General features: G+C 52.7%; 6 protein-coding genes across 6 annotated transcripts; 3 read left to right on the top strand and 3 right to left on the bottom strand.

Annotated features, from left to right (window-relative positions):
* Nucleotides 1-165: 165 nt before the first annotated feature.
* On the bottom strand, nt 166-4,606 carry CONPUDRAFT_168178 (uncharacterized protein). The gene is made up of 4 exons (XM_007774415.1): nt 2,615-4,606; nt 2,362-2,553; nt 1,643-2,301; nt 166-1,570 (listed from the first exon to the last, which is right to left on the bottom strand). Exons 1-4 carry the CDS (start codon nt 4,580-4,582, stop codon nt 352-354), a joined length of 4,038 nt encoding a protein of 1,345 aa, XP_007772605.1. The 5' UTR covers nt 4,583-4,606; the 3' UTR covers nt 166-351.
* A 391-nt stretch (nt 4,607-4,997) lies between these two features.
* On the bottom strand, nt 4,998-5,312 carry CONPUDRAFT_36493 (uncharacterized protein; the record flags this gene model as incomplete). The annotated part of the gene is made up of 2 exons (XM_007774165.1): nt 4,998-5,126; nt 5,208-5,312. Coding segments are annotated over 2 exons (234 nt in total), but the record flags the coding sequence as incomplete, so codon positions are not given.
* A 6,284-nt stretch (nt 5,313-11,596) lies between these two features.
* Nucleotides 11,597-14,026, bottom strand: CONPUDRAFT_157447 (uncharacterized protein; the record flags this gene model as incomplete). The annotated part of the gene is made up of 7 exons (XM_007774414.1): nt 11,597-11,863; nt 11,913-12,038; nt 12,100-12,315; nt 12,371-12,865; nt 12,918-13,134; nt 13,196-13,278; nt 13,331-14,026. 7 exons carry the CDS (start codon nt 14,024-14,026, stop codon nt 11,597-11,599), a joined length of 2,100 nt encoding a protein of 699 aa, XP_007772604.1.
* Nucleotides 14,027-14,211: 185 nt separating this feature from the next.
* On the top strand, nt 14,212-17,456 carry CONPUDRAFT_157446 (uncharacterized protein; the record flags this gene model as incomplete). Its single annotated transcript, XM_007774413.1, has 9 exons — nt 14,212-14,407; nt 14,458-14,978; nt 15,041-15,242; nt 15,292-15,520; nt 15,567-15,699; nt 15,754-15,929; nt 15,987-16,077; nt 16,128-16,710; nt 16,783-17,456. 9 exons carry the CDS (start codon nt 14,212-14,214, stop codon nt 17,454-17,456), a joined length of 2,805 nt encoding a protein of 934 aa, XP_007772603.1.
* Nucleotides 17,457-19,347: 1,891 nt separating this feature from the next.
* Nucleotides 19,348-19,656, top strand: CONPUDRAFT_40728 (uncharacterized protein; the record flags this gene model as incomplete). Its single annotated transcript, XM_007774169.1, has 2 exons — nt 19,348-19,532; nt 19,584-19,656. Coding segments are annotated over 2 exons (258 nt in total), but the record flags the coding sequence as incomplete, so codon positions are not given.
* A 3,791-nt stretch (nt 19,657-23,447) lies between these two features.
* Nucleotides 23,448-24,684, top strand: CONPUDRAFT_75968 (uncharacterized protein; the record flags this gene model as incomplete). The annotated part of the gene is made up of 6 exons (XM_007774244.1): nt 23,448-23,526; nt 23,635-23,940; nt 23,997-24,143; nt 24,197-24,319; nt 24,374-24,505; nt 24,644-24,684. The coding sequence occupies 6 exons, from the start codon at nt 23,448-23,450 to the stop codon at nt 24,682-24,684; spliced, it is 828 nt and encodes a 275-aa protein (XP_007772434.1).
* Nucleotides 24,685-25,295: the final 611 nt, after the last annotated feature.

The following is a 25,295-nucleotide window of genomic DNA, read 5'->3' as shown; positions in this document are numbered from 1 at the left end:
ATCTAAAACACAAAGCAACGTGAGCCGGGTCCGAACATACTCCGATCTTAAACTCCCACAGTAACGGCCTTCTCATGATAGCTACAATGTAATGCAATGAACACAAGATACCTTAGATAGCAGTGAGGTATAATCAAGGCCGGGTGGTTATAGAATATAAACAAGACAGATTGAAAAACAACATACAATCTAAGCCTTAAAAAACAAGAGGTGACCATGGTCAGAAGATAATAAGGCTTGACCACGGCCAGTTAACGCTCGTGACAGTATACGCAAAAAGAAAAGAAAAGAAGAGGGAAAAAACATAAATCGGGATAAATAAGGACCCACTCAAAACCCCAACCTCACAGACTATGGCTTCCACACAGGCCTCTTCCCATTCGCCCCCGCCTTCATCGACATCGCCGACCTCGGCCTCACCCCGCTCGCCGCGCTCCCCGGCCTCGAATACGTCCCCGCGCGGGACCCCGCCCGCTTATCCTCACCGACACTCGCAGTATTCACATCCTCAAAACACCTCACGAGGTCCTTGACACTCGCACCGCTGCTCGTCCTCGCCCGCCGCTGCAGCTGCAGCGGCGCCGGCGCCGGCGGCTGCTTGGCGTTGGTTCGCGCTAAATGCGGCTGCGGCGCCGCGGGGACATGCCGCAGCTCGACGAGCCGTCGCGCCTCCTTCCGCCGCGCGGCGGCATCGCGCTGCTTCTTGCGCGTCGGCGACGCGTGTGCGAGCTGCACGCTCGGGATCCGCGCGGGCTCGATCGGCTTGCGCGCAGGCGTGGCTGCGGCGGCGCGTGCGCGCGCGAGCCGGTCCTCTGGGGGCGGCGGGAGCGGGTTCATCCCGCTCGGGCCCTTGTCCTTGTCCGTGCCGTTATGCCTGTCCTTGTCGGCTGTCACGGTATCCTGGCTATCGGCAACCGAGACCTTCGACGAGCCGCGCGAGAACGAGGGAAGATACGAGAAGAGCACGCCCTTGACCTTGCCGGGGAACGACTGCCGCGGGAGCGCCTGTGCGTGTGGGTTCAGCTCATGCGCATGTTCGCGCGGCGTCTCGTCCTCGCCCGCTTCTTCGGCAGATGCGGACCTAGATGCAGAGCCCGACGCCGACGTCGAGCTAGACGCAGACGCAGACGCTGGCGGCTCTGGCTCTGGCTCTGGCTCTGGCTCCGCCCGTGGATCCGGGTCCGGTTCCGGCGACGGAAACGCGATCGAGCTCGGCGGCAACACCTCCGGCACAGGCGTCGTCTCGGTTCCCGCGTCCTCAAGGCGCTGCGCCTCGTCGAGCAGACGGGCGTACAGCGACTGCCCCGCCTCGCTCAGCGTGTTTCCATTCGGCAGCCCCGCGTCCCCGGGCTCGGGCCCGGGGCCGTAAAGCGCGTCATCTGTCGAGGGAAACGCCGCCGCCGAGTTGGCGCGCAGCGCGGTGGGCGTGAGCGACGTGAACGATGTCGACGTCGGCGAGAGCAGTCCCGCCGCGGCCAGAAACGCGTCAGTGCCCGCGCCCGCGCCCGCCTGCGCGACCTTATTCTCCTTCTTCTTCCGTAGCGCCTCGACGCGGAGCAGCATATCGTCGCTAGCGATCACCGTGTCAGCCATTCTTCATCTTCTCCTTTACGACGTAAATCAAAGCAGAAAGAACGCTCACAAGGTCCATGTAGCGCCGCGCTGCGACAGCCCCTCGCTCCCGCCCTGCTCGGCGACAAAGCGCTCGACGACGTCCTCCGGCGCGACCTTGTCGAGCACGCTCTGCACCACCGACGTCGACGGCAGCGCGGCGAGCTCCTCGCGCAGACACCATTCGAGGCATTTCCAGTCGTCCTTTGTCCATCTGTTCGATGGCGCCCTCGGCTCGGCCCTCTCCTTCTCCTTCTCCTTCTCCCTCTCCTTCTCGATCTCATCGCTCCCGCTCCTGCTCGACCCCCGCGCAGTACCGAACGACCGCCGATCAGAAGCACGCGGCTTCCTCGGCGAATGCTCAAGCAAGAACCGCGGGTCCTGCACGAACTCCTCCACCTCGCTCATCAGCAGCTCGCTGTCCCCGCCCCCACGCGGGACATCGCCGAGCGTGACGCGCCGCCGGGCGTTGGCGCTGAAGCCGTTAGTCTGAGCGGTTGCGGGCAGGCTCGGCCGCGGGCGCTTCACGATGCCGCCCTCCGCGATGGAACGGCGGCGGCGCGTGCCGTCGCCACTGGCACCGTTGCCGGTGCTGAGGCGAGAGCTGGGTCTAGACGACGAGCCGACGGAGCTGCCGCGCGACTTGCCGCGCGACTTGGCGCGGGCGGCGAGGAGGCAGTCGTAGTCGTGCTGTAGATGAAGTCGTTAGAGATATTTACGACTGAGGCGGACCGTTGGAAGGACGCTCACCAGACGCAGGATGGCGGCGGCCCTTGCAGCTGCGTGCGGGTCCCCGCTCGTGATCTTGATCACGTCGTCGTCCTCGAACGGTGTCTCGTCGCCCGACTCATCTTCTTCCTCTTCTTCCTCCAGTTGCTCCTCTCTCTCCGCTTCCCCCTCTGCCACTGCCTCTGCCGCTGCCTCTACCTCCCCCACCTCCCCCTGATTATCCCCCTCCCCCCTGATCCCCGCCCCTCCCCTCCCCCTCCTCCCCCTGCATAACCAACCTCGGAAACTCCCTCTCCACCGGCGCACTCCTCCACGGAAACGTCTTGCTCTGCAGAATATCGCGAATCGACGAGCCCTCGAGCACAGTCGACGACCCGGGCGTCCTGAGCAGCTCGAGCCGCGACAGCCGCCGCTTCCGCGCCGTCGTCGCTGGTGTCTTTGCTGATGCGTAGCTCGTGCTGAACGTGAGAGACGCGTTGGCGTTGCCCGGGGTCTTGGTGACGCTGGCTGCGAAGCCGTTGGATTTTGGCGGCGATTTCGAGTGTTGATACCGGGTGTACGCCGTCGAGGTCGAGCTCATAGACGCAGACGACGAGCTGGCCGGCTTCCCGGGCGGACGGTCGTGTCCGTTGCCATTGCCATTAGCGTCCTCCTCAACCATAGTCGCCGACGGACTCTCGTCGCCCAGCGCGTCCATATCGTGCGCATCCTGGTCCGGCGTGGTCAGCTTGAGCGCGTCGATCTCCGCGTCGGCTTCCTCGGCTGTGACCTCGTGGATCTCCGCGTCTTCGTGGGCTTCGAGCCGTGGCTCTGGCGGGTCGATGTCCATAGACTCCACCTCCGCCTGCGCCCTCGATTTCTTCTTCCTCGCTCCAGACCGGAAAATATCATGGTCATACCGAACGTTGCTCGGCGTGGGCACCGCGCTTTCCCTCTCCCTCTCCCGCTGTCGTTCTCGGGCCTTCTGCAGCTCCCGCTCCGTCCGCCTCCTCACCGACCGCTGCCCCTGCTCCTGCCCCTGCCCCTGATGGTGCTCCTGCTCCTGATGGTGCTCCTGGCGATGCTCCACCAGCACCCCATCCATCTGCATCTCCTGCACATCCTCCGGCACACTGCTCCTTGGACTCATACTCTCCATGCGCAGCCTGTACGGAAACGGGCTCGGCGGGCGCCCCCACTCGTCGACGCGCTCCTTGCCTGCACTTGCAGGGCTCGGGGGCTCGGCGCTGAGCGGCACGCGCACGGTGGTGTACCGGCCTGTGTATTCGCCTGTGCCTTCGCCGTCGGCGGCGGTGGCATCGCGATTGACATCGGCATCGACGTCGGCGTGGGTGTGATTATAACCACGGGGCGTAGCGTGATCGTCTACCTGGTCGTCCGACCAGCCCGCGTCGGCATCGACAGCGTCGGGTGAGGGAATTGCGAACGCGGGCGGGAGCGGCGACGAGTTTGTGTAGGATGATGTGGAGGGATACGGCGCAGCGGAGAGGGGTATGGCGTCGGACGGGGCCACGGACGGGGTTGGAGTCGGGGTGGGCGAAGGTGGCGACTCGTGGTAGGCGGGGAGGGACGAGGAGGTGTGACGCGGGGAGGGAGTGGGTGTAGCGCGTTCTCGGCGTTTCTTGCGCTTCGGCTTTGATGAAAGTAGCATCGGGTCTTCGCCCGGGGAAGGCGGCTCGGGTGTCGCGCTGAGTAGTTTATCAAAGTTGGGCTGGTTAGTCTTGAAGGGGGTGTGGAGGAGGTGCGCGGCGGGTGAGCGGTGGGCGGTCTTGCGCTTGCTCGACTTGGACACGCGGGGTGTTGCAGCGGACGGGCGGGGAGTGACGGTCGGGTTGGGGGAGAGGGTCTGGAGACGGGGGTAGTCTGCCTCGAGACGCGACAGAGCCTGGCCTTGCAGCGGAGAGAATGCATCGAGGTCGAAGTTGCGTATGTCGAGTTCAGAGTCAGGGGCAGTTGAATCGAACCTCGTCCGCCGTGTCCCAGTGTTGCCGTGAGTAACCTTCGTCCGCGTCTTTGTCTTGCTCTTGCGCGGACTGCCCGAGAGAAGCATGATGTCCTCGGTCGGCGAAGGCGGTTCGGGTGTCGCACTGAGCAGTTTTGCAAAGTCTGGCGGCTCTGTCTTGACCTTGAGAACTGTTCCCGGCCGTGTGGTCCTGCGCTTGATAGTGCTAGCAGCAGCCGACCGCGATGTAGAGGCTCGGGGTGTAGCATCCGCTGGAGACACGGTGCGGCGGGAGGGCATCGCGTTCAGTGGTCTGCTCGACGCGACGACGCTGGACGAGTTTACAACTTTGTATCTTTCAGATCGTCCTAATGACCGCCTCGTTCTTTTTACAACACGTGACACATTCACGTGCCGACGCGTTCCATATCAACAAGCTCACACCTCGGACCTGCCGTAAACTGTGCAGTGGCTTGGGATTACAATATGGTAGGGTATTGCGTTCGTAACATCGTAAAAGTTCGTGGAAAGTCGTAAAGGGTTCGTGAGCTCTAGGCGGTGAATCGTGAGAGGCGCAGTAATAAACACAAGATTCTACATGGAAAGTTCAAAATCTGAAGGCAGTAAACCAAACCAGAAAAGCATGGGCTAGAATATGTCACGAGTCGTTCGCGCCCTTTAACGTGGCACTTGAGGGTCGCCGCAGTAAAGAGCTTTCGCTCGCTAACCGCGGTCGTCCGAGAACTTCGCTCCCCGCCGACCTACTCGATATCGCCAAGTCGTCTTGCGATCGCGCGAAGAAGTCTTCCTCCCCAGCTTCATACGGAGACGGGCCCGAGTTTATCTGAGATACCACGCGAATGAGCGACATGTCTTAGGCATCCAACTGGCCCAGAGAAGAACCCAAATAACCCGCAACACTCACCCACTGCTTCAGCACCTCGCCCACGCGCGACGCCTCCTCCGCCGTGAAATGCACATCCGTCCCCTTCTCCGCGTGCAGCCGCAGCAGCTCACTCAGCGAGCGCCCCAGCCGCCGCGACGGGCCGTCCTGCTTCGCGCCCCCATCGCTTCCGCTCCCACCCGCACTGGTGTTGCCTGAGCCGACGCCAGCCGGGAACGCGACGGTGCTACCGCTTATGCTCGTGCCTGTGCTCGTGCTTGGCGACTGCAGGTCCGTCGCGGAGCGGTCCCATTCTTCGTACGAGGACCTGCTCAGTGATGGTTCTGCATGGTCGGCCATGTGTGTATGGAGATGGTGTGCTGGTAGTTTGAGTAATGGATATTGGATGATCGTCGGGAAAGGGGTCCTGGCGAGTCTGAGAGAGCTTCTGCAATAGACGTCACGAACGCGATCCACGCGCCGAACGGAAGACTCTGTGCAGCACAGTTAAGATAAGCTCGAGGCGGTGTGCGCGTCGGACGGGGAGAGACGCACCGTTAAGTTAACGTGGGGTGAGGTGACGTGACGGGAGGAGGAGGGAGAACGGAGAGAGGAGCGTGGCGCGGAGGACCCTGAGAACAAGAAGCACTGCGATAAAGTAGCGAAGAAACCGCCTTCCGTTTTCGGACCCACAATGAACGCCGCGTCAAAGCCACCCGTTCCTCGACATGACTCGTGGTGTTGCTGTCCGATGGCCATTGTCTGGTCCTGCGAAACAATAGGGTGATAATGGTCGCGCTTGGACCCTGTATTGTTTGATCCTGGGGTCGAGTATTGGGTCGACCCGTGCGCTTGGCAACATTGAGCTGTCTGAGTTGTCTGTGGCTCCTTGAATTATCCTTTCTTGCCACAATACCGATCAACCAAGCTTGGATCTTTGCCTTTGCAGATTTTACACAGCGACAAGGCATCTTATCTGGATCTACGATAAGCGCAAGTACATGTTCCTTCAGCTTGGTCCAAGGCGGTTCGCGAAATGCGGCAACACTACCTCAAGGGCTCAGTACTAGTCTCCCGTAGGCAGCCCAATACTTGGTACAAGGAAGATAGTCGTTCCTTGATAGCTCAGTACCGTCAAGGCAGTGTGTCATTCACGCTCCCGAACCCTTTGGACGTTGGACGCGCCAGATGATCTTGAGCCAGACGCAATTTGTCTATGAAATGTTTTGAATTCCGCGAACTTGATGGGAACTTGCATTGAGACCCTCCTGGTGTTGCTTTTGCCAACCCCCAGAGATTATATTCGATATTATGTTTGATATGTCAATGATATGTGTTTTCACCGGTTCTGTTTAAATCCTGGGCTGCTTCCAATGCTAATAAGCATCGGACAACGAGCCTTCCGTCGACATGCCACCCTTTCCACCGCACTCATCGCTGGATTGTTAAGCTTGATGCCTGTCGAATGGTGTCTGACTCGGACACTCTGAGCAGGGACTACGATGGCTTTCTTCGATCGCGGTGGGCCCGCTGAACCCTGTCCTGAACTGCCACCTTAATCACAGGCCTAATTATATTGAAAATTGAGTCACAATGCAGAGGCTCAACGGCCTCAAAGCTTAAGGGGTGCTGTGAGCATTGCTTTCAACCACTGGGAGCGAGAAAGTTGTCAAGGGCGTGCGAAAGGTTCGGGCCACTGCTAGGCGTATGCGCCGTGCGGCATCCTCCGAGGCTGAGCAGACCTTCATCTTTATATTTCATCACGACCAGTCAAGGCCCTGACGGGCATATCTGGATCCAAAGGCCAAAGAGACACTATTACTGCTTTGTAATTTAGGCATCTAACTTTCGAGTTTGTTCCTTTTCAGTGTTCAGAGGCGTACTCTCCACAAGCCCGGCCGCGAGCAAAAATTGAGCAAAAACTCGAACGGGGGCCCGGGATACTTTTGCGGATGCATACCCACTCCGTTGATCGACAGAAAAACCATGTATAGTATGCCAAAATCATCACAGCAATTGATCATAATAGACAACCATGCAGACAATCTCAAGACAATCCTTTTTATTGTAAAACTCCTACGGGTACATTATGAAAGTTAGCAATCTTTTTATATCCTTTTAGCGAATTGTCAAAAACACTCCAAAACCTGTTCGACCTTCTGTACCACATACACACCGGCAGGATAATATACAGGGGCGACAGCAATTAATAGGTCCTGACAGGTCCTGACACCGACATACATACTGAAGATCAAATTTAAGCTTTGCTCAGCAACGCGTTCGACACAAAGGATACTCTGTCGCCAGTACTATAGATAGTCTCCGTTTGTGGCACACCGAGGGGTAGAGGGCTGCTCATGATAAGGAAAAGGCGAGGAATAGAGAAGACGACATGTCGTTGGAACTCATTACTTATATAGCGGGCCACGATTGATTCTCTAAATGATAGGTGAGTGGCTGTGAATGGTAAGCGAGCCCACATAGGAGCTGAGAGGCACACGGACATAGTGGAGAAATGGCCCATATGACGGAAATCCCAGTGAAGATACGATTAATAGGGAGTGACGTGGCGAGCGGGCCGCGATGGCAAACGGACCGTGAAGACCGTAAGTTTGCAAAACTTCTTCGTTATACCTGTCTCCTTTGGATCCAGGAACACCTCTTCTCCTCCATGGCCAGATCTAGCCCCGCCCACGACTTTCCAGTGAACAAGCCAGTCGCGAATTGACCATCAACATGCTGCACGGCCCGTGCTGCGAACCGAGCAGTACCACACTTACAAAAAGACCATCATCTGCTCTGATCTGCTACTGGTTGAGCTTCATCTGTACTTATCAGGGAGCTCTTCACCTTGTGCAATGCGTCTCACGTCGGTAGCGCCGCCTTGCGCTTTCAACGCGTCAACGTTCCAGAGACTGCAGTTCTTCTACTATCAGCCGCTTAATATAGGAACAGCTCGTGTACCGAGAACTTGCTTCTTCGCTGCAGCTCCTTTCCCGAGAATACACGCTTTCATAAAACGTTCGGCGCCTGTCATACCGATCGACGTCTAACCGGGCCCGTTTGGTTCGCGTCCGCAAGCGTCACTGTACATCTCGAGGCGTGCTGCTTTTCATCTAGAAATCCATGGGAATTACATGGTTTCAGCGCTCGCCTACTACCCAGATCGGTAGAACGGGCGTCTCGATGAGCGAATAGCAGGATATCTTTTTTTAAAACCCATAGACTTTCTAAGGCGCTGACTGGCTGGTGCTGCATGTTACCACTGGCGCCTCCTTTGTGTTTCTGAAGAGGCACCTCACCTCTGCGGCGCGATTCAAACACCAGGGCAGGCACCTGTGTGGTTAATTCCTTCTACTTCTATCTGTTTTGCCGTGCATATACCCTCATTTCGCTCCCACTGGAGCGTCGGTCCAGCAGTGTAACGAAGGCACCTCGGTGTTCGTCTTGCGGAATTTGGAGTAGGTTGGAGGTTGCCTTGGAGGTTGCCGACGGTCCCCCAACGCGTGAGTACTCACCGCACGAGAAATGCATCGGAACAAGCAAGAGAGGCATCTGAGAAACAGCATTTAGTTTGCTGCCTCGAGGATGCTGCGAGCACAGTTCCTGGAGCCGAAGACTCCAGGTGTAAGGAAAGAAATGTCGTATCCCTCCGATCATGCCGGCTCGCGGCCCGCGAGCGCGGATGGCCCGCACCGCCTGAATATTTAGGGTTTACGTCTAAATTTGGCAATGTCTCAGCGTCTGCGGCAGCACTCACACGTGTTCTTTACTGCTTTGAATTAGTGTACAGTGAACGTCTCCGCAGCCAGGACGCTGACCAAGGTCACTGACGTTAGTGACCTTGCCGGGGTCAGTGACCGGGTCACTAACCCATAGATAGGGGTAAAGAATTACTGTAGTATTTCAGTTAGCCTTACTATCACTCCATCTCCTCGTCGAGTCTGAATGTGCGCAGTGGGCACGGTGTTCGAACTTCAGACCTGGCCAGATGTGTTGACGCCCCGACAGGGATAGCACTGTTGAGACTTGTGTGACGTTTCTCTAAACATGACCAGGTTGTCGTAAAAAATAACAGTTATTTGGGACTAATATCGAGCGCCATGTTTTGCATTCTGTCGACCTCCAAGTGGGCCTCATTGTTGAGTAGATGTATTCTCCTTTGTACATCCAGTAAAAACCCTGGTAAAACCAGTAGATGTATGCTAGAGGTTGTTGTGTAGACAAACGCGTATAGTACAGTATCCTTGCGTGGCAACCAAAGTGACATAGTGTCCTTCGGGTCCAGGTGTGCCCACTAGGGCCTTGAGTCTGCCCACTTGGTGTGCACAAGGGTGCGTTGGAGTGCATCCCGATGGCCGGCCCGGGACGGACACCGGCCATTTAGCGCCCGTTCCGTGCGGAACCCTGGCCTCCATGCCGTTTAATATCTCTGCCTCCACGCGGCCCTGATGTGATTTTGAGTCTCGGCGGATACACGGACCTAGGTTCCGGGGCCAGAAATCCAACGACGTCCCCAGGTTGAGACCGGATACTGTTAGCTGCTGTAGCTCTCCGAAGCGAGAACACATAACGGCACCATTGGATCGTGCTGCGTGGCGCTGTTCGCGGGTGAAAACGTAGGCGTACGTCGCGCAAGGCGAACGTGGACACTTAGACGCCTTGTCACTCTGCAAATGAGCGCTCGAGAGTTGGGCATATAGCATTTATAGAGCTATAAGGGACCTCCATCTCGCCTCTCGCTTTTTATAGCAAGCTTTGATCCACGATAACACATTCTCAACGTAAAGAAGCTCAATATTACTTCGGAGTCAACCCAGCCTCTCTGCCTCTTCTCATGCACGTAGGTCTACCCTTCGCCGCGGGAAACATGTTAGTCGGTTTGGCTATCTTAGGGATACTTAAAAGGTATGTTGGTCCACCGCTGATTCATTGTGGACGTTGCCTAGAAGCATTTCCTCGGCGCTTCCTGTTCGTCGACGATAGTACGACCACCAAAGCCGTATTGAAAAGGCTCACTCGCTCAATCTTTATTTTAGGTGTCTGTAACAAGCCCTATGGGGTCCAAAACAGGCTGCAAATGTGGCAGCAGTCGAAACCTCATCGTCTGCATCGATGGTACGGCCCACAAGTTCGGGAGCAAGGTAACTTCAGGGCATCACAGGACCGTCACGGTTTTACGTTGTCACTTAAACTTTACCTCTAGAACTCCGATGTCATTGCCCTTCTCAAGAATATCATTAAGCCTGGGGAACACTCAGACATCCCTCAGCTTGCGAAGTATATCGAGGGTATAGGTATCACTACAAAGCGGTCGACAAACTGGTTCCATTACGGGGTCAACTGGCTTCAAAGCAAGGCTGACCTTGCTGTCGCAGTGTGAGTGAATGTTCTTGCTGCCATTCTCCGGAGCTGAGAGGTGGCCTGCAGGCAAGTGGAAGCTAATATAATCGACGCATACAAATGGCTGTGCCAAGTGTACCAGAAGGGCGACAGGATATTCTTGTTTGGTGAGTACACATGGATGTCGTGTAGGTTTGAAGCATTCCAATATTTTACGTAGGATTCTCCCGTGGTGCGTACCAGGTCAGGGTAGTGTTGTGCAGGGCCAGGCCTGAAGCCCTAAAGCCCTTGGGCCAAGCCCTGTATAGGCCAAGCCCTGCCCGAGCCCTGGCTAGGGCTTTTGAGGGCCTAGGGCCTGGCCTGGGTTGTTGCAAAGCCCGAGCCCAGGGCCTAAGCCAGGGCCTGTAGCTAAAATTTTGAAAAAATGTTAGTATGACTGTACAACTACTCTAGTAACAAAAGGTTCTATAACTTGAACTTAAGCATTAGCTAGTGTACGATGTTTTTATTGATTGTGGGAAATTCTAATCAAAGTGTGCTGTGTCCTGATCTAGCTATGGCATTATCTGACTCACTTGCCCTTCAATTAGAATATAGCCTTGAGAGTTATGTCAGTAAATAAGGTGATTTTGACCCAGCAGGTTACTAATGTCCCAAAGACAGTTATGGTGCAAACAATGAAGCTGAAAACACCTCAGCACCTCAGGCTCAAGGATTTCATGCTTATCTTGGCTCTGAGATGCCTCTTCCAGAAGAGACATCTATTGTCCATTGGTGGGGTGTAAGTTATCTTGTTGTATCACATTTTATGGTTCTAATCAGTGCTACAGCATCAGGATTGTTGCCGCCGACTTGTCGTAGCTCAGGCAAGCTTGTCTGAGCTTGTACCAGCGACAAAAGACTGACCAGACGAAAAGCGGACAAGGAACTTGAAAAATTTCACCAGATTACGACGATGAGTACTCATAAACCCTCGAAAAGATGTAGCAAGTGCAAACAAGTGTATTCTATTTCACAAGTCTAACGAGATGTCTATTCGGGAGAAACAATGCGTCTATAATTTGAGAAAAAGATTGATGCGATTACCACTACTCCGGCGCTGGGCTGCTCGATGGCATCAGGAAGCGGCGTGAGTTCTCGAGGGCATTGCTGTCGATGTCCGCGGCAGGTTCGGGGACCTCGAGCTCCTCCTCGTCAGGCGCTCCCCAAGCCTCGAGGAGGCCTTGCCATCGATTGTCGCTGATGCCGTCGATTATTTTCCCGTACTCCCGAGTAGCTTTCTGGAAATACTTCTGCTTGAAAAGCGTGACGTCGCCCTTGGTGCCCGCCCTCCATCTCGCGAAAGTGCGTTCGACCTGACAACGTGTGAGACAAATACAATTGAAACAGAAATGGGAAACCTACTGCAATCATCGCGATAATCACGGCCCCCTTCGGATGATCGTATCGAATGCGTGAGCCTGACATCCTGCGAACCAGCGGCTGCATGATATTGTTAATGTAGTCCGAACGCAGAAAACCAGCCGGTTTCTGTATGAATGCATATATTAAGAAAGGGGCGGGAAGCGTAGACGAGATAACAAGGGCTCACCTGGTAATGCGGATCATCGCGATGCAGCAGCTGCGTGTGCTCCATAGGCGTCGGATGCTGCCAGAAAGCAGGCCCATCGATATGCAGCGCCCAGGTGACGTGCTCTCGGATGGCGTTGGGATCGTCGGCATAGGTCTGGGTCAGGTACAAGGCCTTAACCTGTGTGAGGGCGGCGCGACCGATTTCGGATCGCTTCTCATACATGCGGTCGGTTGCCTGCATTCATAGGTGTTACGTATGGCTGGGCGCGCGCGAAAGATAGTGTACATACCTTGAAAAGACTGTCGCTAATGGAGACCTTGTAACCGCAGTTCGGCACGACAATGTCGACAATCTCCTGGAGAATGGGGACAGTACTATCAATCTTCTTGTGGAAGAATTCCCAGAAATTGTCGGAGGTAGCCCAGCGTGCGAATACAGTGGGAAGGATCGCAGAAATGTAGTAATCGTCGACGGCAGCAGATCCAACAGTCTCGGCGACAGTGGTAGCACTGGAGAGCGAATTGGTGCTGGTCTCGGGTTTGATGACAGGGAGGGTGTTGGCATCCACAGGCTCAGCCTTGATGGTAGGGAGACGCTTGATCCCAGCACTAGTGTGAGGTATCATAGCCTGAGAGCGGCGAGATGAGGGAGCCTTCGCTGGAGCGTTGGCTTTGCGGGAAACCTTCTTGACTGCCGCCAAAAGCGTTGGCTCCTGGAGTTCTTCTGATGTGTTGCTGTCATGCGCGGCATCATCTGAGTCTGAGTCCGACTCAATTGTGATAACCTGGAAGGTAATGTAAGTACGCCATGCCTGTGAGATTGTAGTGATGACTCACGTTGTTGCTTGTCTGGCCCCGGTTTGAGCGAGCAGAGACCCGCGCGCGAGAGTTAGGCCGACTCGCCCGAGCATCTTCGTCTGTGAGGCCACCAATGGCAGGCGTATGATCACCAGACGTGCTCGGACCAATGGCTTGGGTCCGCCATCCAGGTTTCAAGCCGGTCGCAAAGGCTGGTGCCTTAGAAGCCTTGCGACCGGCACCCTTTCCGGTGCTCCTGTGGGTAAATGTTAGTGAGTACGACTTCGATGTGACCAGTGGTAACATGTGACACTCACTTGACCTGGGAAGCCGCAGCAGCCTTTCCTTTCTCTTTTGCCACCTTCACCGTCTTCTTTGCCTTTGCGACTGGAGAATATGACTGTCACAGGTACGTGAGTCATAAATAAGGCGGAGGAGTCGAAGCAGCTTACATTGGTCTGAACATAGTACGCAGGCTCATCCTCACCAGGCATGAAGATAGGCACTCGCGGGAGGGTGCCCAGAAAGGCTAGGTCATCAGAGTCAGCGCTGTCGGGCTCAGCAGATGCAGCACGGGCATCGTCTAAGGTGAGCACAGCCGTCGACTTTTCTTCCAGCTCCCTCATCTCATCACGCCTTTCCTCCTCCGCAATCTCTTCAGCCTGTTGCGCCTCGAGCTGCTTAACGCGCTCGAGGAGACGCATTCTCTCCGTCTCCCAAGACCTCATCTCCTCCGGAGAGCGTTTCGGTCGTGGAAGGTCGGGCCTGCCAGGATGGTCTTGCCTCTTGCGGTCCGGAAGCTCACGCCGAGCAGGAACCAGAGGGGGAGGTGTAGCAACAAGCCCTGGAGCAGCGGCAGACATGGTGTTCATTGCCAGCTGCTCCATGGTCTTCGTGCCTTGACGCTTGCGCGTCTTGGCAGCCTGCTTGTGCTGTTCGGCTGGCACAGCATCAGCCTGAGCAATGCTGGCCTCACGCGGGCGCTTCTGGTTTACGGGAGGAGGAGCTTCAGCAGGGGGGACCGGAAGACGTGCGGTGGTGGAAGAGGTTTCAGTGGTGGACAAGGAATCAGCAGTCAAGGTGAGTTGTTGGTCGTGTGCTCCAACTTGGCCTTTCAGCCTTGCTGACGTTCGTTTCTGGGTGGCCATTGTGCAGAAGGACAATGCTGGACCGGGCGAGCAATGGGAGACAAAGAAAAAGAGAGGCAGCCGAGGTGCTGCGGTTCAAATGCAACGGCGATGTGTCACCCTGAAATGCAGCGGCATCCTGCACAATTACGTGTCATATCGGCTCCCTTGCAAGGTGAGCAGACACCGCTCTTTTCATTACCACCATGTCTGCGCCTAACGAATTCCGTGTCCCCACTGTTCCATGTCCCCACTGCCCTCGTAAATGTCTCTCAGCAGCAGGCCTCCTCCGTCATGTCAATGTACAGCATCGCAGCATTTCGGAGGATATCCCAGATCCAAACCTCCCTCAAAGCCGCCCTCACCCCACTGCCACCTTCATCTCGCATCCACATTTGAACGGTACGTAAAATTTTGACTCACGCAAGCCAGATTTTGACTCCATTGTTCAGCGCGTAAAACTTCTGCAAGTGGAGCCTTTCTTTTCGATGGCGACTCTCCCCCTCCACCCCCCACTGCCCCACCTGCCCATACACCTGAGGCATGGGCCCCCTTCCAGTCACGCGTGGAGTTCGACTTTGTGTTTGACCACTATGTCAAGGTGGAGTCATCAGCTTCCGACATACGGAGTTCCCTCGACTTCTGGGATGCTGTCCTTGCGCCCCACGGAGATGCAGCACCATGGCGAAATGAAAAGGAGCTCTATGAAACAATCGATCAGATTCCCGATGGCGACATCCCTTGGAAGGTTTACAAGCTCAAGTACAATGGCCCCCTCCCTCGTTCCCCTCCGAAGTGGATGACAGAGACTTACGAGCTCTGCACCCGCGACTCCCGTGCTGTCCTCCATCATCAGCTTGCGACGCGTGAGTTCAGGGATAAGATCAACTACTCACCATATCGGCACTTCAACGACGATGGCAAACGTGTCTTCTCAAACCTTATGTCCGGTGAATGGGCCTGGCGTCAGGCGGTACGTATAGCAGCTGCTTTCTTACTTGTTTTGACATTGCTAACTATGACATCCTACTCTAGGATGCTCTTGCTGAAGATCCGCAGAACCACGGGGCGATGTTCGTTCCTGTCGTAGCCGGCAGCGACAAAACAACAGTTTCTGTGGCTACGGGACATCAAGAGTTCCACCCGGTTTATGTATCGCCAGGCAACTTGACGAATACGGCTCGTCGAGGGCACAGCAACTCCGTGTTGCCTGTTGCCTTCCTCCCCATCCCTCGGAGTACGTCTTTCCCTTTTCTTGTCCACATCCTGACTGACACCTGATCCAGCCAAGCGACGCCATCGGAACAAGCCCGAGTTCCGGACCTTTTGCCGCCAACTATATCATGCAGCACTTCGTCGGGTGTTCAAGCCACTTGAAGCTGTGATGGAGACTCCGGAGGTCGTCAAGTGCCCTGACGGGCATTTTCGCTGGGCGGTGTATGGTCTCGGTCCTTATATCGCTGACTACCCTGAACAAGTTTGGCTGTCGGGGATAGTTCAGGGATGGTGCCCTAAGTACGTATCATTTTTATCTCTGGACAGCTTATTGATCATCCCCTAGGTGCAATGCAAAACCACACGCGTTAGACGATCCGGGTGCTCGGCGACGAACACGTGAGAAAACGGATACTTATTGTTCGCGTCTCCCGACGAGCATTCTGTGGGATGACTACGGAATAAGAGACGATTACCGCGTAAGTCTTATACTACTTCGCCCCTTTCGAACCAACACTGATATACCATTGTAGCCATTCATGCACCACTTCCCCCGCGCCGACATCCATGAACTCCTGTCACCCGATCTTCTACATCAAGTCATCAAGGGGACGTTCAAGGATCACGTCGTCGCATGGGTCAACACGTACCTTAAGGCTGTTCATGGTGAGACACAGGGAGGTGCTATCATTGACGAAATTGATCGAAGGTATGTCTGTTGTCTGATTCCCGTTCATTCCAAATCCTTAGTATTTGATATGATTAGTCTTGTGCCTCCATTCCCCGGTCTACGTCGATTCCCTGATGGTCGAGACTTCGAGCAGTGGACCGGTGACGACAGCAAGGCCCTCATGAAGGTGTGTACATTATTAACGGTGTTTTTGTCATTCTTACGACTCATTTGCAGGTCTACTTACCAGCCATTGCCGGATTCGTCCCCACCGATATGGTCCAGTGCCTCTCGGCATTCTTGGACTTCTGTTACATTGCACGGCAGAACAGCCTGTCGGCTGAAGACCTCGACAATCTCGATGACGCGCTTGCACGCTTCCATCGCCTACGCGACGTGTTCATTCGCGCAGGTGTACGGCCCAATGGCATCTCCCTCCCACGACAGCACTCACTGTGCCATTATCGCCACTCCATCGTCCTCTTCGGATCGCCCAATGGGCTGTGCTCCTCCATCACCGAGTCGAAGCACATCGTCGCCGTCAAGAAGCCATGGAGACGCTCGAGCCGCTTCAAGGCATTACATCAAATGCTCCTCATCCTCGTCCGACTCGACAAACTCCACGCAGCAAGGCGTTCATTCGAAGAGCGGGGAATGATGTTTGGCACCACATCAGGTTACCAGCGTCTGCTTCTCAGCGGCAACACACCTCTTCCACCTACCGTTCGGCTCAATGCTTCGGTTGACGCAGAGGAAGAGGATCACGCGCCTTCGACGGGCCCAAAGGTCCTATCGTCTATTGAGCTATCACGTACACGAGGTAAGCCGCCATTCGTCTCATCTATATGCCCCCTGTCCCTCGTCGATTCAGTCTCACTAATATTATTATTAGAACAGGCACGATTGTATCCGCGCGATCCTCACGCGCTCGCTGGTGTCATTGGCCAGCCCCGGCTTCCTGACCTAATCCAACGCTTCCTTTTCGACCAGTCAAATCCCGACCACGACCATACAAGCCACCCTATCGCGATCAAAGACTGCCCCGATGCTCTGGGCCCCATTTATGTCCACCACTCTGCCATCGCTCGCTTTTGGGCACCAAGCGATTTCTGCGGGGCGGGCGGGATGCATCGCGAGTGGATTCGATGCAATCCCGCCTGGCGCAACCAGTACGCGCGCCACGACACCGTCCTCATTGAAGTCGATGGCGAACAGCCCGGAATGCGGGGAATGATGGTGGGCCGAGTTTATCTCTTTTTTTCGTACGAATACGACGGTACGACGTTCCCCTGCGCCCTCATCCATTGGTTTACGACCATTGGAGACCGCCCTGATCCCACTACCGGCATGTGGGTCGTTCGCCCAGAGTATCTGGGGAACCAAGCCCATATGGCTGTTGTTCATCTGGACTCCATATCTCGAGCTGTTCACCTTATACCTACCTACGGTACCGCATCACTACCTGAAGATCTAGAGTTCTACGATTCATTGGATGCATTCCGTACATTCTACGTTAACCGTTGGGTCGATCATCATATGCATTCATTCATGTATGGCGATGGCTAGTATACAGTTTATTTATACTACTAGCTAGTTTATAGTTTCGCATGATCAAAAGCTAATAGGACCACAAGTGTCGATACTTGTGGCTCTTGTCGGACTGGTAGCTTGGTGTCCAAGCTGCAAGTCGCGAAAAGTCCTAAAAGTCGGCCCAGACGGCCACGATCTTACTGATGAGTTGAATTCTCCTTTGTACCTTATTTGGGGATCATGTCAACACCGTGTCTGCCCAGGGAGAACCAGGACATTTGAGCTATGCTCCACTAGGGATACAGTGTCCCAAAGATGCTAGCAAAGATATGAAGAAGTGTGGAGAAGGACCAGATGTGAACCAGAGATAGCGAAGGTAGAGGAGTTGCACATAGAAGCAAGGAGAAGATGCTAAGGACGGCGGAGTACAATAGAGATAACAAGTCAATGTCAAGTCAACTTGGAGTATGATTGGAATAGAGATGACAAGCACGAAAGAATGTCAAAGGCCACAGGAATGTTGGGGCAGGAGTAAATCAATATTCATACTATTGAATACAAGTCAAGTGCTACCACTATTTATATCGTAAGTCCGGATCTTCGGATAAGCTCCAGATATCTACAGGCGTAAGTGTGGAGTATCATGAGTAATCACCAAAGAAGACTGAAGGTCGTAAGAATACAAAACATGACAGGCGTAACTGCGGAATAATGACAGGCATAAAGTAATGACAGGTAAAATGTGGAGTGAGTTGGTCACAAGAGAACATGCTGACTGATAATTCCTGAGTATGTCGGCAGCTAAAGATACCAAAGTAGTACCAAAGGAGCGAACATGGATTGGAGTTTGACCAGAGATGCATGGGCATGACAGATCACTTTCATGCAGCTACCTGTCCATTATGGCCTCTTCAGTGTCCAATGAGCGTGCTTTTTCATGCAGCTGCTGAAATAATCACAAAAAGGTGCAATCACATTGGTGGAGATGTTGTTGAAGCTATTCAGGTATTGAGAACACTCTGCTGCCAGGAATTAATTTTCCATGAGCTAGGGCCATCCTCAGCAACTGAGTTATCCTTTGAGATGACTGAGGGCAATGTTATTGATGAAATGACTGTTGAGAAGCATGATGATGAGCTTGGAGACTTAATTTTAGGTATTTCAGACAATGAGAACCATTGAGACTTGGACGAATAAGTGTCTTTTACTACAGTGATTATTGTGACACAATCAAAATTTAATGTCTTCACTGTTTTTTACTGTCTGATTTATCCTGATAGCTTCATTGAGTTGAAAATGGACCACTCTAATTTTTTATGCACAAAGGAAGCAAAATACATGATTTTATAGTGAAAGCCCTGGCCTAGGCCCAAGCCAAGCCCGAGCCAAGCCCTGGCCCTATGTCAGGGCCTGGCCTAGGATTTTGCAAAGCCCGAGCCCTCAAAAGCCAGGCCAAAGCCAGGGCTTTCAGGCCAAGCCCGGCCCTGCACAACACTAGGTCAGGGCATTGGCTGGCATGGTGCACAAGGCAAGCCGGCTTGGCTGCTCGCCGTCAGTTGCAGGCTAACTTGTCCGCAGATCGGATTGCTTATGCCCGGGCATCTCAACCAAGCGGACCGGTAGGTCATACTTTGATCACTTCAGATCGTTATATAACACCCAACTATTCATAGAGCATTCAGATTTTACTCGGAGCGCAATTATTCTGTGACAGAGAAGAACAAAGAAATCTGGCGGGAAAGAGCTGATCTCTTCAAGCGTACCTTCAGTCGCATTGACATCTCTATCCATTTCGTCGGTGTATGGTAAGGAGTCAATCGTTGGTCGATTTATCAGATAACCCAACGAACTTATGTCTTTTAGGGACACAGTCTCCTCAATTGGATTGGTCCGCAAAACGCCATTACCATTCACAATGTCCTGTGACCACATATGTTATTTCCGCCATGCCCTCGCCTTGGACGAACGTCGTGTTAAGTTCCTTCCAGAGTATGTGCACGGCGGCGGGACTAGCCACAACGATAGCCACCGGCCGGTGGTTGAAGATAACACAGCAGAAGGCAAGTTCGCACACGTGAAAGAAGTTTGGTTTGCGGGGACCCATTCCGACGTGTACGAGAGCTTACCTACACTATCGCAGTCAGTTCCGCTAACAGTTTCTAGGGGCGGGGGTAACACCACAAACCACAACCCAGAGATGTCAGGAATCTCTCTCTTGTGGATGAAGGCGCAAGCCGAACAAGCGGGGCTGAGGATCAATGCTCTAGCGTCGGCCAAAGATAGTCTGCTGAATCAGGTAAACAAAAAACCGACAAAATCTCTTACTCCTCTTTGGCGAGTTCTCGAATGGCTTCCCGTGAAGCGGCTCTCGTACGCTTCTCACATACCTGAAGACACTACCCAATGGTCAGGTTCAGCCCCTGAAATTTCAACAGTGAATTATTACTCATCTTGTCCTGTGTTTCAGGCCCCATCGTGCACAGGCACGCGTGATCGTACCCGGTCAAAAGATCCACGTATCAGTCCTCTTGGGAGAGGACTACACACCTAGCGCTACGTTCCAACAGGAGTGGGAATCCTGGCCAGAGCAGCTTGATTGGAATGACCCAGCGAGTCATATGCGCGTAAAAGACCTGGGCTTTACTTGGGAAAAGGACTTGGTTCACCAGAGGCAGACGCACGATCTCATGATCGACCTCATGAACGATGACTTGTCTAACTCGGAGCGTGCTCTGGACCTAGTCGAACACTTGGCATTCATGGCGAGATTTGGTGGGCGCTTACCATCATAACCTTATTTGATGTTTTGAAACTGACTCGAGGACGCAGGGCAAGAGGAGAACGAGATGAATGCCAGCACGTCGCCCGAACAGGGTCTGGACGATACGAAACTGACCAAGGATTGTGCCGACAAGCTCATTAAGCTCATGGGATACGATGATCCTCACGTGCGCCTGAGCGCTGCCGTCGCGTTCTGCGAGTTGGATGAGGCTTCTCGTTCGCGAAAGTCTCAACCCTTATCGCTTTCTCATCACAGAAAGTGGGGAAAATTTATAAGTATTATGGTGTGAGCGTACTTACGTTCGTCACTATGGGCTACGATAGAGGCCCACCGTGAGAAAGGGAACATTATGAGGGTGGACTCGGGCACTATATTATAGTGCTCGGTCCGACAGAGAATTATAGACACGCACCGTATGAATGCCATGTATTATAGCCAACTATAGATGGTCATCCAAAGAGTCGTATTCAATGTAGACGCCCAGTGATTTTGCACGGTATAATTTCATATATTATAGAGTCTTGTCAAGTTAGTCACCTACATTATAGAGATCTGCTTCTCCAGCTTCTCTGCTTCATGCCTTCTCTTATGCTTCTCTGTCCGTCTTCTCTTCTCCCAAACCTCCCGAACCACTGCAAAGTGGTGTTCTATCAAATTCCGACAAACGAACCAACAGAAGCAGTCAGAGGGCCCGGATTTTCTAACTGTCAGTACTGTTAACATAAAGTGATGTGTGTGAGCTTGTTGTTCCTCAGCCAAAATAAGGTGCCGCGAGCGCTCTTTACATTAAGCGAGCATTAAATCGATACTGTTTTTGGAGCCGTTCTTAGGCTTCAGTAGCAAGTAATAATAACAAAGAAGTAAGTACTTGGTTAATAATTAGACACCGACCGTTATGTGTCCAAAACATATGATATGTTAAAATTTCAGGCGAGTGGCGATCAACGGGTACATTTGCAGCACCAACACAGAAGCAAGCGGCGAGAATGCCAAGTGCTGATCGTCGAATACCTCAAAAAATGTGCAGTGTTACACCGTTTAGGTACACAATAGTGGCGTACCATTTTTAGCGCAGCCGCAGGAGTCAAAACACCGAGGATACTGATCGTCGTTTGCCTAAAGCGTTTCCAAAACACCCTCTTTAGGCTAGTGAGAGTGAAGTTGGTGTGACACAAGGGAAGCATATTCAAATATTCAAGCTTCAAAGCTCGATCGCGTCCGGAAAGAAGCACCCTTTGAATTCCTTTGGCCGAGTCCAGCAAGAGGTCCGTGCGTGCGCCACCGAGGCAAGATGCCTCTTAACATCACAGAGTCTGTGATGCGCCCGAAGAAACCTCTCTTGTTCCCCCCGTTCCACTTCGTCGTACCGAGGACTCTTTGAATGAAGAGTCCATCTGTGTTGTGAGTTATCGGTTTACTGCTGAATCTCCTGCCCATTCATCCTATACCGGCGTTGCTTATACACCCCCTCAGTTATCAGCGTCAAGTTCGTCCACCCCTCCACATGACTCCAAGCCCCAGAAAGCTTGTAGTCCTGCTCTCGCCTCGCGTGATGGCTCAAAGACTCGAGTCTCTGACCTCAACTGCAAAGCAGGCACCGGCAAAGGGGAAGCCGCTGTTGAAGGTTCCCGCAAAGATTCCCGCAGCGTCGACGCCGGCAGAGCCGGGATCTCGGAGCAGAGTATATAGGTGAGTAGCCGTGGTCCTCGTTTTTGGCATTCCATTAATTGTATTCTTTCTATGTGTATCTAAAGTATGCGACGCTCTCCTAATTATCACTTTCTCCTCACATTTCCAATTCTTGTATGCTGACTTGTGTACTCGACCATGTCTACACCGTGTATTTTGATGCTTTGACCTGTACTATACAAGGTACCATCATTTCTAAGAGAATATTGTCATCTTGATCATGCATTGTGTGACTTGAGTATCATTATAGACCTGAGCTTTGCGTGTAATGCCATGTAATTTTGCAGCCCTTCTATCGTGCTCGATCGTATCAGCCTTACTCTACCGTGCACGATAATATCAGCCTCACTCTATAATGCTGTATTGTGACTGGGCTCAAAATGTGAAACTTCGAGGTCTTCCGTAATGAAAGTTGGACCTGTACTTCGGTGATATGCATTATGGTCATTGTACTGTAAGTTAATACATGTTTTCCGTGTACAATATCTCCCTAGTTTTTGTGATGCTTCAGAAGCTGAGAGGGTCATGACCGAGATAGCAGAGCAAGCTCTTGCCAGATTACCGGATGCATCGGATACGACCTTCCGAAAGCGAGCGTGCTCGTCCTTACATCCACTGTGCAGACACCCGAAGCTTAGAGAGATGATTATGCAGGAGGATGTTTTCCAAAAACTCATGGATTGCGCTGCTAGCAACCACAAAGGGGATATATTAGTTCGAGGGGCTTGTGTTCAAGCTCTTAATTTACTGGTAACAGACCGAAACGTTGGTGCGTAGCACAGTGTCTTTCCCGGGGATAACGGCACTTAAAACCGATCAGGCTCTCAAGCGTTATCAATCTTATTGAAAATTCAAGAGCCACTCCCTCGAATGCTTCGGATGCTGGATCACAACCGTAACAGTCAGACCCTCTTTTTTGTGTATTCCTGACAATTATGCACTGACAATACTGGCTCTACTTTAGATCAAGTGACCATCGTTTCAATTCTGCGACTCATCGAGCGTCTTATAGGTACCTATCTACAAGAAAAATCGGTGGCTGACCCAGGTGAGCGTTCCTCTGTCAAAATTTCTTCGCTGCTCATGTTCTTTCGTTCGGTTCATGACAATCAGATGAATCGCGTTCCTCTAATAAATCCAACAGTGTGGAAATTGATTTCGTTGCACATTCAGTTCGTAAAGTGCTCAAGGCAAATATGCGGAGTCACTGTGTCTTGTCCGCTGCCGTGGACCTGATATTGTCGCTGTCGCGTGAGGGTATGGAACTTATGGTATTGTCACCTCCACAGGCATTCATTGACCACCTTCATAGATAACATCATCATGAGCAAAGAAATCATGGAGCAAAATTTCGACTTAATGCAAACCATTTTTCTTAAACAACTATCCGTTGGCCGACATCTGGCCATACAATCAATTCTCACAGACAGTTTGTCCTTCGCTTGCGATATTGTTCGTCATCTCTGAGATGATGATCAGACAGGTGTTCCGACGCTATAATAAACCGCGGGATCACACTTGATCTTGTCAAACTTCTTTGTTCTCCTACTGGCTACATGGCCGCAACCCAAGCCATCAGATGCTTGCTTCTCAGAGGAACTGATAAACCTGATGACATTCATCAGCTGTGCAAAAGTATGTTTCACGGCTACCATCCCTGAAATAGCGCTAATGCGGGGCGTATGTCAGACGCCCAGGATCATATGGAAACACTCTGCGAATGCCTACTCAGTGCTAGAACAGACAACACTACCCAGTGGCAGAAACTCGATGACACTTTGACCGGATTACCGGTGACTGTGTCTCAATACAACGAGCTGTTTGTTAATCTCTGGGTTAAACACCCCTTACATGCGATCTACTTCATGCATCACCTAATTGGGCGGAAAGACTCGAAGAAGCCAGACTTTCTTCATAAAGCGCTAGACGAGTCTGAAGCCCCGGCGCTCATCGCAAGAATGCTTCGAGAAGGCGATTTTGTCTCTATTACAGCTCAGTGGATGCAAGCGGATTGGCCGGACGTGATCAAAAATATATTTGAAGAAAGCGGTAAGGGTTGCCTATCCATAAGTAAAATCCGTTCATGCGCTTATCCATTGATCCAGAACATTTCCGAAACAAGGTGATTCAAAATGGTGGCCAGGGATTACTGTCGTGTTCAGCGGGGAAGTTAACGCACCCTGGTGCAAAGCATCGTCGGAAGCATCGCCTTGAAGGGATAAAGAATATACGCTTGATCTCGGCGAGTTTAGGTTCGATTTTGATGTGAATTTGAATAGCGGATTTATGCTCACATATTTCTCAGGCGATGAAGAAATGCAGAAACTACTAAATAACGATAAAAGCAACTGGATAAAAGATCTAGTGTGCAAAGCAAAGTCAGGCCATCGACATATCATCTCGTCTCTCAGTCACCTTTCCGATATAAGTAAGTCGTGACAGATCCGCCAGCACGGTCAGCTTATCATGGTTGCCTCAACAGAACCTGTCAGAGAAGCGATGCTGCCTGAGATCCGTGACCTTGTAGGCGAGCTTTTGGAAACGAAGGATTTTGAAAACGGTGACATCAACATACATTCATCCCTTCGCCTTCTCACCGCACTGGTGCATGACGGTAAGCCAGGAACAAGTTAGCATTTACTATGTCTCCTTACCGCTACCTTTCAGCCGAATTTGGCAATATGCTTGAGGACCCGGAACACAAGCTATGTCGCGCTCTGCTAGATAGGTGCCTAGTTCATCACGACGGTAGGGCTCGGAGGAGCAAATGGCGCCGAGGATTCAATCTGCTAAATAGGTGGTCGAATCATGATGAAGGTGCGGCGCTTACGGTCATCACTGATTAATGATTACTGGACCATCGCTAACGCTATCTGTGCTGCAAATTATGTGAACAGGATTTGATATACGGAAGGAAACAATGTTATTGTGGGACAGATATCATGAGCATCATGTCAGACAAACACGAAAGCCAGATACTATATCACCGTCACCGCGGCTGAGCCAAATATTTTGCTACACCAACTAGGCATACCAACATATTGGAACTTTTGGATTGCTTTCACCTTATGTATTCGCAATGTTTCTCCCTAATAGTATATTTCTATGCCAGAACATGTATGGGTCAATCAGGATTGTGACTTCGCATGCATTCGGAAATTATTGCTGACAGTGCATGACTCACTAGTTACTCGTATACTGTACTTTTTCGACCTTAGGTTCGGTCCCCTGTCCACCCCCCCTCACGAACCGAACTTACGGGGGGTGGACAGTCCCCCCAAAGTCAGGCCTTCGAACTTAGATGGGGGGACACACTGTAAAATGTTGAAAAATCCCCTTAAAATTTGCCAATAAAACCAAAAATGCTAAAACTCGAAAATCTTCTAAGCAACCACATTATCTTC

Source organism: Coniophora puteana (genome assembly GCF_000271625.1).
Source record: "Coniophora puteana RWD-64-598 SS2 unplaced genomic scaffold CONPUscaffold_12, whole genome shotgun sequence".
In the NCBI taxonomy this organism is placed as follows: domain Eukaryota; kingdom Fungi; phylum Basidiomycota; class Agaricomycetes; order Boletales; family Coniophoraceae; genus Coniophora; species Coniophora puteana.
This window is presented reverse-complemented; position numbering and strand designations above follow the sequence as displayed.